The sequence below is a fragment of the Arachis hypogaea genome, chromosome 16 (genome assembly GCF_003086295.3).
Source record: "Arachis hypogaea cultivar Tifrunner chromosome 16, arahy.Tifrunner.gnm2.J5K5, whole genome shotgun sequence".
NCBI classification, from domain to species: Eukaryota; Viridiplantae; Streptophyta; class Magnoliopsida; order Fabales; family Fabaceae; genus Arachis; species Arachis hypogaea.
Window position 1 is genome coordinate 144,107,638 of NC_092051.1, and position 13,059 is coordinate 144,120,696.

General features: G+C 32.2%; 1 protein-coding gene and 1 long non-coding RNA gene across 2 annotated transcripts; both read left to right on the plus strand.

Annotated features, from left to right (window-relative positions):
- Window positions 1-933: 933 nt before the first annotated feature.
- Window positions 934-5,054, plus strand: LOC112805901 (uncharacterized). The gene is made up of 5 exons (XM_025848223.1): window positions 934-2,333; window positions 2,564-2,742; window positions 3,037-3,777; window positions 4,132-4,236; window positions 4,327-5,054. The coding sequence occupies exons 1-5, from the start codon at window positions 934-936 to the stop codon at window positions 5,052-5,054; spliced, it is 3,153 nt and encodes a 1,050-aa protein (XP_025704008.1).
- A 1,271-nt stretch (window positions 5,055-6,325) lies between these two features.
- On the plus strand, window positions 6,326-10,287 carry LOC140179869 (uncharacterized). Its single transcript, XR_011873701.1, has 3 exons — window positions 6,326-6,843; window positions 9,495-9,900; window positions 10,023-10,287. It is a non-coding gene; the product is annotated as an uncharacterized lncRNA (long non-coding RNA).
- The last annotated feature ends 2,772 nt before the right edge of the window (window positions 10,288-13,059 follow it).

Sequence of the window (13,059 nt, forward strand, 5' to 3'; positions counted from 1 at the left end):
AGAGGATAGAAATGGAAATAAGAATATTGACAAGGGCAAAAAAGTGATAGAGGAACCTGCTGATTCCTTTGGCCCCTGGATGATAGTACAGAGGTCTATGCGTGGCAAAAAGACCACAAAATCAGGAGAAGGTACAAGTAGTGGAGGAGGTGGAAAAGAAAAGGAGAAGGAAAGAAAGATAGAGAGTGAGGGGCGACAGTCACGTTTTGCTGTACTAGCAGAGGAAGAACCTGAAAGGAATGAAGAAAGCAATCCTAAAGCGACGGCAGGAATCAGTAATGAACCACAATCAGAAAAAGACAAAGGTATGTCCTCAACTCCCTCTCATAAGAAGAATAATCTAGACCTTCCTAAGCCAGTTAACCCTACCCATATGTCCACAACCAGACCAAAAAGCCCAAACACACGTGCCCACAAACAAGCCCAAATAGCTAATACTCCAGAAAAAAACACTGTCCAACACCAACAGATTAATAGTAATAACCCTGTTTCCCAACCAGAACACCAATTAGACAAAAATCCTCATGCCATGACCCAAACCTGCAACACACCAAACTCTTCCTCTGTCCAGCCCAATGACTTTATTTTGAACAACCCTGATCATCCTCCCCATTTTTAAGAAAATTGGATTGTATCCATTCAACCAAGCCAAGTACTCTCCTTAGCTATCCCTCAGACAACTTTGGAGGATCCAGCCCAGAGTAAACCACCTGATCCACCTTTTAACTCAGTACAAACTAGTGAATTGGTGAAAGCTATGTTAGTATATGAGAATGAAGAAGCTAATAAGGCAATTCAGCAAGGAGTTAATCCACCTCAGGTGGAAGATATGCAGTGCAATTAATGGTCCAGGACCACTTTTGTTTCCCCTTTGTGGTTAAAGTTTTTCCAACCGTCCTTAGTAGGAGTTCCTCCTTTTAGCTTACTTTTACCATGATTATTGTTGCTTGGAACATTAGAGGTGTTGCGAATAAGGCTACAATTCGCACACTCAAAGAAAGAAAGTCTCAGCACAGACCTGATATTACTCTAATCTATGAGCCAAAATGTAGTGGAAATAAAGCTACAGAAGTGATAAAAGCTCTCGGTTTTAACTTTTCCTTTTTGGAAGAAGCGGATGGTTATGTAGGTGGAATCTGGGTGTTATGGGACAATCCAGCGCTGACCATTAATATATTGGAGACACACCACCAATATGTTGCCATGGAGGTAAAGGACCCTAGCCACTCTCCTTGGAAGCTTACAACAGTCTATGCAAGTCCCCAAGAAGGAATTAGAAAAAACTTATGGGAAAACTTAAAAAGATTGGCAGATGCTACTACGGATGCTTGGATGGTCATAGGAGACTTTAATGAGATTGCAGAGGAAGGAGAGAAGAAAGGTGGGGCGAGAGCCGACCAACATGCGTGCCGAAGATTTAAAAATTGGATACAAAGTTGTAACCTCTTAGACCTGGGATTTGTCGGATCAAAGTATACTTGGAAAGGTGGTCAAAGAGACGGCATGGAGAGAGTCTTCAAGCGCTTGGACAGGGGTCTAGCTAATGCTGAATGGCGAAGAAGATACATGAATGCTAGGGTGGACATCCTTCCGAGAGTCAATTCAGATCATCACCCTCTCCTTGTTAATCTTACCCCGGGTATGAGACTGTTGGGAGAAAGATCTTTTCGTTTTGAGGTCATGTGGAAAACACACCCATCTTTTAACGAGTTCATTGAGAAGACTTGGACAAATGACACCCCCCTCCCGAGAGCCCTGGAATCCCTTACTGAAGCTTTAAAGAGTTGGAATTTAGAAGTCTTTGGGAATGTTTTCAGGAAGAAAAGAACCATTTTGAACAGATTGGCGGGTATTCAAAAAGCCCCCACCTATGGAAGAAATCCTCACTTAGAAAAGCTGGAAAGAGATTTGTCAAGAGAACTCGATCAAATTTTAAACCAGGAGGAATTACTTTGGTTGCAGAAATCTCGGCAGCAATGGATTGTTGATGGAGACCGCAATACGAAGTTTTATCACACAAAAACAGCTATAAGGAGACAGAAGAACAGGATCTTAAAACTTAGAAGAGGGGATGGATCTTGGTGTGAGGAACAACAAGAACTCAAAGACATGGTAGTGAGCTTTTACTCTAGTCTTTATAAGGAAGAGTCCACAGACTACCTAAGTCTTGATCTGCCTATCTCTTACCCAGTCATGAAAGATGAACATAAAGCGGCCTTACTGAAGCAGCCAAATAATGAAGAAATCCAGAAGGCTATTTTTCACATTGGGTCCCTAAAAGCTCCGGGAGAGGATGGATTCCAGCCTACTTCTATAAGGAGAATTGGAGTATGGTGAAAGACTCTGTCTGTAGTTTTATTAAAAGAATTTGGGAAAATCCAGAAGAGATAAGAGAAATAAACCAAACCCTCATTACCCTCATACCCAAAATTGACCAACCTGAATTTATATCACAATTTCGACCCATTACTCTTTGTAATGTGGTATATAATTGCATATCTAAATTGTTGGTGGAGAGAATTAAGCCTACCTTACATGACCGTATTTCCCCTAATCAATCCAGTTTTGTCCCAGGAAGAGTCATTCATGATAATGTCATTATTGCAAAGGAAATGATTCATGATATGAAGCGTATGAAGGGTAAGAAAAAGTTCATGGCGATAAAAATCGATTTTGCTAAAGCTTATGATTGCTTAAGATGGAGCTTTGTGGATGAATGCATAGCTGAATTTGGAATTGGAGGTGTGGCCAGACGACTCATAAAAGAGTGTATCAATTCGGTGACTTATAAAATTCTATGGAATGGAGGAAAAACTGATCTAATCACTCCTACTCGGGGACTCAGGCAAGGCGACCCCCTCTCGCCATACTTGTTTGTAATAGCTATGGATAAACTATCACACTTTATAGAGGACCTGGTAGATAAAGGCGATTGAAAACCTATGAGGGCAGGGAGAGAAGGACCATTTATCTCCCACCTTCTATTTGCGGATGATTTAATCCTTTTTTCACAAGCTTCTATTGACCAAATTGAAGGCATCTTGAGGGCTCTTAACAGATTTGGACAAGTTTCTGGCTTAAAAATTAATGCAGAAAAAATCGCTATTGTTTTTTCTAAGAATGTTGAAGAGAGGCTCAGGAACCAGATCAGCAATATCAGTGGATTTCAAGAACAGTCCAATCTTGGCAAATACTTAGGAGCTATTATTAGTGATAACAGGAAGAAGAAGGACAACTTTAAAACTACTCTTGATAGAGTAAAGAACAAGCTAGGAGGATGGAAGATGAATTGTTTATCGATGGCAGGGAGGATAACTCTGGCCAAGGCAGTCATCAGTCCCATTCTCAATTATGATATGATGCATACCCAAGTCCCGAAAGGTATTTGCAAAGAGGTTGAAAGGATACATCGAAGTTTTATCTGGGGGGATGGTAGAGAGAGCAGGAAGGTTCACGCTATAAGCTGGGAGACTATATGCAAGCCAATTAAAGAGGGTGGTCTCGGTTTTCAGAAGCTAAGTAAAATGAATGAAGCTTTTTTACAAAAGATCATTTGGAGATTAGTTATGGAAAAAGAAAGCTTATGGGCGCAAGTAATTCTCAGTAAATATGGGAGAAGACAAGACCTGAGACAAAATATCCTCAGCAAGCAATCAGACTCTGATCTGTGGAGAAGTTTAGCAAAAGTTTGGGGTTCTTTTAAAGATAACATTGAGTTTTCCATTGGAAATGGTAGAAGAATTCGGCTATGGATTGACCCCTGGCTTAAGAACGAAGGTAGCTTAATCTAAAAATCTATCATACCAATAGAAGAGGAAAACATGGAAATCACTCTCACAGAAGCTACTAACCTAAATGGAGGATGGGATTTTAACTTACTCAGAAGATATCTTCCAGATAACATAATCTATAAAATTCAGGCCATACATCCCCCTTGGGATAACCTTGAAGAAGACAAAATTCTATGGAGTTTGACACCAACAGGAGAATTCAGCATAGCAAGTACATATAGAAAAATCAGCCAGCAGACAGATACACAGGACCGCATATGGGAAGTTTTATGGGGATGGAAAGGACCCCAGAAAATAAAAATCTTTATGTGGCTAACCTTGCATAGGAAATTGATGACAGGTGCGAGAAGAAGAAAACTATTTGGTACAGGAGATGAATGTCATCGTTGCAACAGTCTGACGGAAGATCAAAGCCATGTCCTGCGAGATTGTCCTGCTGCTTCAAGTATATGGATTCAATTAATTAATCCCTGTAAAATTCAAAGCTTCTTTAGAGCTCCCTTCGATGCTTGGCTCTAGTGGAATTTAACAACAGAGCTAGGAAAGAATAACCAAACTCCATGGATAACAAAATTCTCAGTTACCTGCTGGTGGCTATGGAGGTGGCGTAACTGTGAAATCTTCTCTCCTCCCTTCAGACGGCCGATAGACGCTATAGCAACTATTTTCCAGACAACAAATTCCATAAATGAAGCTTTCAAAAAAGAGGAGCTATTCTATCAAAAGAAAAGAAGAGTGGAGATTGAAGTAGCATGGAAACCCCCTGTTGAAGGCTGGATAAAATTCAATTCTGATGGGGCGTCCAACGAAAAAGGTTCAGGATGTGGTGGACTGGCAAGGGACCATTGGGGGAGATGGGTTGCCGGCTTCATGGCTAATTTAAGGACTTGTTCTGCCTTTCAAGCTGAATTATGGGGAGTATGCTATGCATTGAAGACTGCCTGGGATTTGGGATTTAAAAGAGTGGAACTTGAAGTAGACTCAAGGACTGTATATGAAGCAATTACGAAAGGAAGGAGACTGAATCAACACCCAAACAACTTAATCAGGAGTATCAATATTTGGTTGAAAAAACAATGGAGTGTTGAAATCAGACATACCTATAAGGAGGGTAACCAGGCTGCAGACTGGCTAGCAAAAAAAAGTGTGAAGGAGAGAGATGCAGGGTATTGCTTCATTGACTCCCCTTTTGTGGATTTGAGATCCATCTTAGATGCTGACATGAGAGGAGCCTCCTTACCCCGTTGTGTTATTGATTTGTAACTGTTTGTTTTCTTTTTGGGGCTTTTAGCCCCCTTTGACTATAAAAAAAAACATCATTAATTCAAATAATAATCCAATAACATGGGTCTCGAAAGAAAATGAAAATGCAAAAATATTAAGGTTAATAATATCATGTGTCCAAACAGCACTCTTTGTAGCAATGTATTCTTTTTGAAAATATTAAATAATAATAAATCTACTATAATACGGTGTACATGTCATGAATAAAATATTATATTTTTTATTAATATTAGATATTTTTATATTAATAACAAATAATAAAACTAATATGATACTGTATAAAGGATAAATAGTATATGATATATTTTTTTATCTTGATAATAAATAATAATGAATCTGTTATGCTACTGTAAAAATAATAAATAAAATATTTAATTTTTTATGTTTAATATTAAAGTACTTTATGTTGGTAATAAATAATATTAAAATTACTGTAATGAAGTCCAAATAACAAATGAAATATGACATACTTTTTATTTGTATTATTATATTTTTCATGTCAATAATAAATAAAATATTATATTTGTTAGGTTTAGCATCGTTTTTTTGTTGTCTTAATGTTGGATAATTATAAAAAAATTATTTTAGTTGTATTATATTTTTTTATTTGGAGAATTTATTTGTTTGTGGTTACCTTAATTATATTACTTGTATGCTAAATTGTTAAGAAAATTAGAAGAAGTATCATATTAGTTTTATCATTTATTGTTAACATACAAATATCTAATATTAATAAAAAAATATAATATTTTATTCATGACATGTACACTGTATTACAGTAGATTTATTATTATTTAATATTATAAAAAAGAATATATTACTACAAAGAGTGCCGTTTGAACACATAATATTATTACTCTTAATATTTTTACATTTTTATTTTCTTTCAAGACCCATGCTATTGCATTATTATTTGAATTAATGATGGTGAAAGATCATTCCGAAGCATGTTGTTCTATTTTTTCTGCCTAAACCATTACACGGATCAAATTTTTTAGCCCAACCTCCTCCAAAAGTTGTCCTATCTTTTTTTTTCTTAACAATAAACCCAAAGCCCATCAGTAACGCTACAAACGTCCACACTCACAAAAAAGTCCAACTCAAACATCTAATCATAACTAACCATAACTTAAGCCTAACACAATAATTCATCTAGACATCTAGTGTCAACATCATCCTGTCACTGCTGCACAGAAATCAGTTTCTGTCTGCGGGTATTACCCCCCAACACCACATGTGTCTTTCTCTCCATCGTGACAACGCATTTTAGCAGCTGCTGAAATTTTAGACACTCAACACCATAGAACTATCCTAAGGATAATAATGATGAAGAAGAAAGCAAAATAGAATTTGAGAATGGAGGGAGAACGTAGATGATGGAAATAATCTCTTTTTCAATTTTGATTTTGAATTCAAAATTCAAAATTTGTAATTTCGCACTCAATTTTATATTGTGGCAAGTGACAACTGACAACAATGATACGGGATGGGAGAGATGACTCTGATATAAGACGAAGGAATTCTTGAGAATGAATCTTTTGGATTCCACTATCGAAGAAATCCTCTTTTTTAGGAGGTCATTTATAGTGTACAGATGTAGAGATACAGATATTCTCATTGATTGAGGGACGTGTTGACATCTGGTATTGTGTTAGTTGTGAGGAAGCAGCTTGACAAAAGTTGGCAGAGTTTGTTGCGATATGTGTCAGGGCTGGCTTGGGATGGAAATGGAATCGGAGCTTAGTTGATGTGATCAATCGCCAAATCTGTAAGTGTAGTTTTACTTGTTGGACTCCGTTTCGTGTGTGTGCCTCACTGGTTTCTTAATAAATTTAGGTGGAAACACGTGAAGTTGATATCTGACAATTGTTAGATGATTTGATTAAATTTTTATCTAACAGCTTTTAAATATCAACTTCACGTGAAGTTGACTGCACTTGAGTTTTTACTATAAATTTATGATACACAAATGAAGGTATGTTAATGGATTTGACTATATCTGTTGTCTAAATATTAACTGAATTGAAAAATTTGTTATAAAGAGATGCATATTTATTCCAAATCGTAGGGAAAAAAAAGGGGATAAAAAGAAGGGTATTTAGTAAATTTTTGGTGCATAGTAAACTTCGGCTAATATTTAAAAAATGCATTAGATATTGGATTTTTTTTTCAAACATTTGTCCTAAGTATTTAAAACAAAATTGAATGATGTCTTAATTTTGAAATTTTGAAATTCTAACAGAAAATCTTAAACGATGTGAGAAAATTATTCCAAAATATAATAAGACTTTTGACAAAAAAAATTCTTTCCAATACTTTATTTTTATTTCTATGAGATTAGTTAATTTTTTTGTTAATATTTTTTAGGGCAAATTACTTGTTTAAGCTAAGAGGATGAAAAAATTACATGAATTAGTCAAATAAAAAATTGGTTTATGAATCAACCAGTTCACATTTCTATATAATTCGAAGCACCCTAATTCGAACTTTATTTTTATGTAATTCAAATCATACTGATTCGAATTACCTACACACGCACACACTCACTAATTCGAATCAAGGTGATTCGAATTATCCACACACACGTGCACATAGTAATTCGAATTGGGCAGATTCGAATTAATCAATTTAAAAAAATTATTAAAAAATTTAAAAATATATATTTCTTGAGTAATAATTTAAAAAAATTTATTAAAATATTAATAATTTAAAAATTAAAAAAATATATTTTATTTCATACATTAAAAAAAAGCTAACAAAATATTTAATTACAAAATTTCTTTAAAATATTAATAAACTATCAATTCGAATTCCATACAATACTCTTTTGCCCATTTTTAATAGCTCATGAATATTTTTTAATAAAATTTTTTAATAAATTTATTTAAATTATACTACAAAAAATATTTTATTCTATCCAAAATAATTTTAAAAAAAGGCTTAAAAATGTTAGGAGTACTATAAAAATTTGTAATGTTCTAATGACTTAGGTTAATACATGCATGTACTCAAATTTTAAATAAAATACTCTACATAATCAATAATAATTTAGAAATTAAAAAAATATTTTATTCCATATAAAATAATTAAAAATATATTTTATTCCATACAAAATAATTTTAAAAAAAAGGCTTAAAAGATGTTATGAGTACTATAAAAATTTATACTATTCTAGTGATTTAGGTAAATACATGATAAAAATATTTTTTTAATTTTTAAATTATTATTATCTATCTAGAGTGTTTTTTCTAAGTAAAAGTTCCAACCCTTATTCCCTAACACTTCACATTATTTATAAGCTATTTTATATAATGGTTAATTGAATTATAATTAATTACAATTAAATGAAAATTACAAATTTAAAATACAATCACTCTTGCTAACCGTTCCCCTGCATGATTGTAGATATTTCCCATTTTTTCCTGGTGATAGAAGCTACGAACTATTTCGCTTTCACAACTATTCGATCAGCTTTTTTCAAAAACCTTACTCAATTTCTCGAACCAAGTCATCAACTCAATTTAACTTATTCGATCAATAAAACAATCGAAATAATACTTTCAACCACATACTCACGCGCGTGTCTTCTAGAGAAACTGCACGTTACTTAGCGCCGAATACTTTCAACCACATACTCACGCGCATGTCTTCTCGAGAAACTGCACGTTACTTCTTCGATTTAATTCATTTATATCGAAAATATTTTTCGATCAACAGAGACATTCAGATAATATTGATATGCATTTGGTTTAATGAGTTAAATTACCCTAAATCGAGTGAACTAGACTAAATTTAGCTTTTTATATAAATCTAATCACCTATTCGATTTAGTCATGCATGCATGCTATCCTAATAAATTTAATCACTTTATTTCAATTTATGCCTGTATGTATGTTGTCTTAATAAATCTATACAGAATAATCAGATTTATATTTTATATATAAGTATGTGTATTATTTTACACATATTCAAATATCAGAATATATTTTATATTTTTAATATATATTTTATATGAATAATTAATTTAGTAATTGATTTTTTGTATACACATTATATGGTTATTTTTATAATGTATTTCTTATTTTATAATAATAATTAGTGTATGTTCCTGTACTCTGTACGAGATAATATATAAAATTATATAAAGATTTTTATTAAAAAAATTAAATAAAAATATATATAATAATTAGTATTATAAATATTTTATAAAATTATAATTAAAATAAATTTCTAAGGATTTTTAATATTAAAAATAATTAATATTTGTCTCAATCAATCTAAATTTGTTGAGTGACAATCTCACTTATCCGCTTAAGCAAGTATTAGGATGTTCGAATCTTGTTTTGCGTACGTAGCAATCTATTGGCAAGCGATTGACCCTTAATAAATGGAGTATCAATACATGGTTAAACTTTGCAGGAGTACTGAAACTCGTGAGTACCCGACCCGTCCCTACACGGTCAAGACAAATAATAACTCAACCCGAGGCGAGGCAGGTTTCATTCAGGGCTAGTGTTCGAACGGGGCAGAATGGGGTCGTGTTTAAGAATTAGAATTTGCCTCACATCACAGATTTAATGATTAGTCTGAGTCCATACTTCATAGCCACGCCAAAAGAGATTCAGTCATCCTCACCCAAAGTCTTCTTCTTCTCGGCTTCTCTACAGAAAACCTCACAGCTCTCATTGTCGTCAAAGCTTCCGTTGTCTCGCTATTGAGCCCGTCACTGCCTACCTTCACAGCTCTCGTCATCGCCGCTGCTGAGTCCGTCACCCTCGTTGTTAAGCCCGTCGCTACCTTCCTGTTAAACCCCTTTTTTCTCTAGGTAAATTCCTTAAGCCAATCACCGCCTTCCTCATGTTGAGTCCCTTTTCTCTAGGTAAATTTCTCTCCCCTCTCTCCTATTATATTGAGAGTTTGTTAAGTTATTCTTTTCTTCTTCTACAGACTCATCACTTGGTCGTCGCTGCAGTTTTGTGTGAGTCTGTTACCGGAGCTCCTTTCTCCTGAGCGTGTCGCTGTCTTTCTCCTCTATTTATCTGTCCACAGATAAGTTCTCCTCTCTCTCAGTATGAATGACTGAATCTGTATTTCATTGAATCTCTACTTGGTGAAGTTGTGAGTTTGTGTTGTGATTTTATTGATAAAGTTGTGAATTTGTGTTGCAATTTTGTTTATATATGTGTAGTAGGTCTAATCTACATTTCAATTATTTCTGTTCATATTATGTACTAATATTTTTCATGATTGATTTTAAGATTATTTTATATAAAAGTAAATATGTTTTATGATTGATTCTTCATTGAAGTGTGAATGTTCTCATTACATAAAGTTTATTTTGTATTTTTCATTTTAAATTGTTATTGACTTTGGGTTCTAATTACTAATGTTGGCATGTTACAATAGTTTATATATGTTGATTGAGAATTAGAATTTTTATGATTTTGGTTGATTTATATATGTGCAATGGATCTAATTACTGATGTTGTAATAGTTTGCTCATTTTTTTCAATGATTACTTTATATATAGTTTGTTTAGATTTTTCAATTTTTACAATATAGGTGCTTTAAGATTATTTCATGGATAGTAATGTTAGAGAGGACGCACAAAACAACACTGTTGCCCCTAATGATATTAAGATTGACATTTAGAATAATGCTAATATACTTTATGTTAAATTTGTAGTGATCAGATATTAATTTTTTTTATTTCATGTTATTTGATATTATATGAATTTTATGTTTGCTGTTTAATTTATGTATACATTTTAATTTTTTTATCTTAATTTATGTATAAATATGTAAATCTTAAAGTATTATTTAATTGATATAGAATTGATAAGAGTGGGGAGGGTACTCGCAAGAAAGGGTTAGTGTACAACATTTTACTACCCACAGGAAATGGTTAGGGTACAATATTTTACTATTCATGGGTATAAGTGGAGCGAATAGTTGAGAAGTTTAAGGACGGCGGGCAGGGCCGGGTAAGGCAAAAACCCGCCTCACTGCCAACCCAATACGTAGTAGATTAATTCTCGATCTGTCCAGTTAAAAAAAAACACCATAAAAAAATAGATTTTTTTAAGTATAATAATTTCTCATTGATAACAATATTTATGGAGATTTATTTTTGTTGGAATTTACCTACGACAATTTTATTTGTTAGCACGCATCATATTCATTCTTGAAGTCAAAACAATATCATCAATATTATTACCTGTTAAAACTTTCTATTTTATGACATGATTTTCAAGTTTTCAAACTAAGACTTATGCCATTATAAAAGCTATAGTTAGTTAATATTCCTTAATAACATTACTGGAACACTATCATTGAGTATTAGTTTGTGGGAAGAGAAACTAATAACAATTTTTGTTATTCGATATATAATTTATTTTATTGTAAAATAAATTATTATTTTATTAAATTCTAAATACATTTTTTTAAATTTCTTACACCATTTTATTTGGCAATGTTCTCATACAGTGCACGGAATAATTAATAAAAATATGATTTTTTTAAAACATTAAACAAAAAATATATATAACAATTATTACTATAAATATTTTATAAATTTATAATTAAAATCAAAGGTTAACAATTTTTAATGTTAAAAATATTAAAAATAATTAGTATTTATTTTAATTAATTTGAGTTGGTCGAGTAGTTATCTCACTCGTCTATTTACGGAAGTATTTTTGAATTCCACTTATGTATATAACAACTCATTGGCTAGCGACAGACCCTTGATAAATGGAGCTTCAATCCGTAGTGGATTAGTTTTTGGGTTGCCGAGTTGGAAAATACGGGAGAAAAAAATAGTATTTGTCTTGAAAGTAGAACAATTATCATTGATAGTAATACTTGTGAAAATTTGTCTTTCTTAAAATTTAAATGTGACAACTTTATTCATTGGTATCATATTCATTTATGAAGTTAAAACAATATGATCAACATTGTTACCGGTTAATATTTCACATTTTATGACATGATTTTCAAGTTTTCAAACTTATATATAAACTTATTTCTTTACAAAAGTTATTAGATTGATTAATATTCCTTAGTAATATTATTAAAACATTATCTTTGAGTATTAATTTATGTAAAAAAAAATCATAATAACTTTTGGTATTCAAAAAAAAAATATATATATATATAATATTCTATTGAAAAAATTATTATTTCTAGATTGGTAAATGTGTTTTTCTCCTATTTTTATACCAGTTAATTTGACAATAATTACCGTTAAAAAAATGAATGACTACACTATCTTATAATATGATGTATAAAATAATTTTTTATGAGTAAAGTATCGTTTTTGTCCCCAACGTTTGGGGTAAATCCTATTTGTGTCCCTAACGTTTAAATCGTCCTATTTGTATCCCTAACGTTTGTAAAAGTGATTCAATGTTATCCTGCTGTCAATTACACATCATGAGCGCTTTAGTTTGAATTTTAAAAATCTCTTATCGAAGTTAGAATACAAATGTCTGGGATAGAATCGATGATCTACTCCGAAAAATAGCTCATCAAATATTGAAACTAATTCCTACAACATTTACATAATTCACTTTTTTAGGGACATAATTGAATCTAAACACAAATAGTGGGTATAATATTAAAATCGAACACATCCAAGTGAGACCTAATTGAGAATGAATACATCCAAGTGAGAATAATTGAAATATATAATCTGATTTGTTAGTATAATTGATAGTAGGATAACATTGAATCATTTTTATAAACGTTAAGGATACAAATAGAACGATTTAAACGTTAGGGACACAAATAGGACTTACCCCAAATATTGGAGACAAAAATGATACTTTACTCATTTTTTATTTTAAAATTAATTTTGATCAATAAAATAAAATTAAAAATAATTTTTTACACAAATTTAAATTTGACTTTAAAATTAATTAACAACTCACCTTTTTTATATTTTAATAACAAAAACAAAATTAATTAAGTGCAAAATATTCGG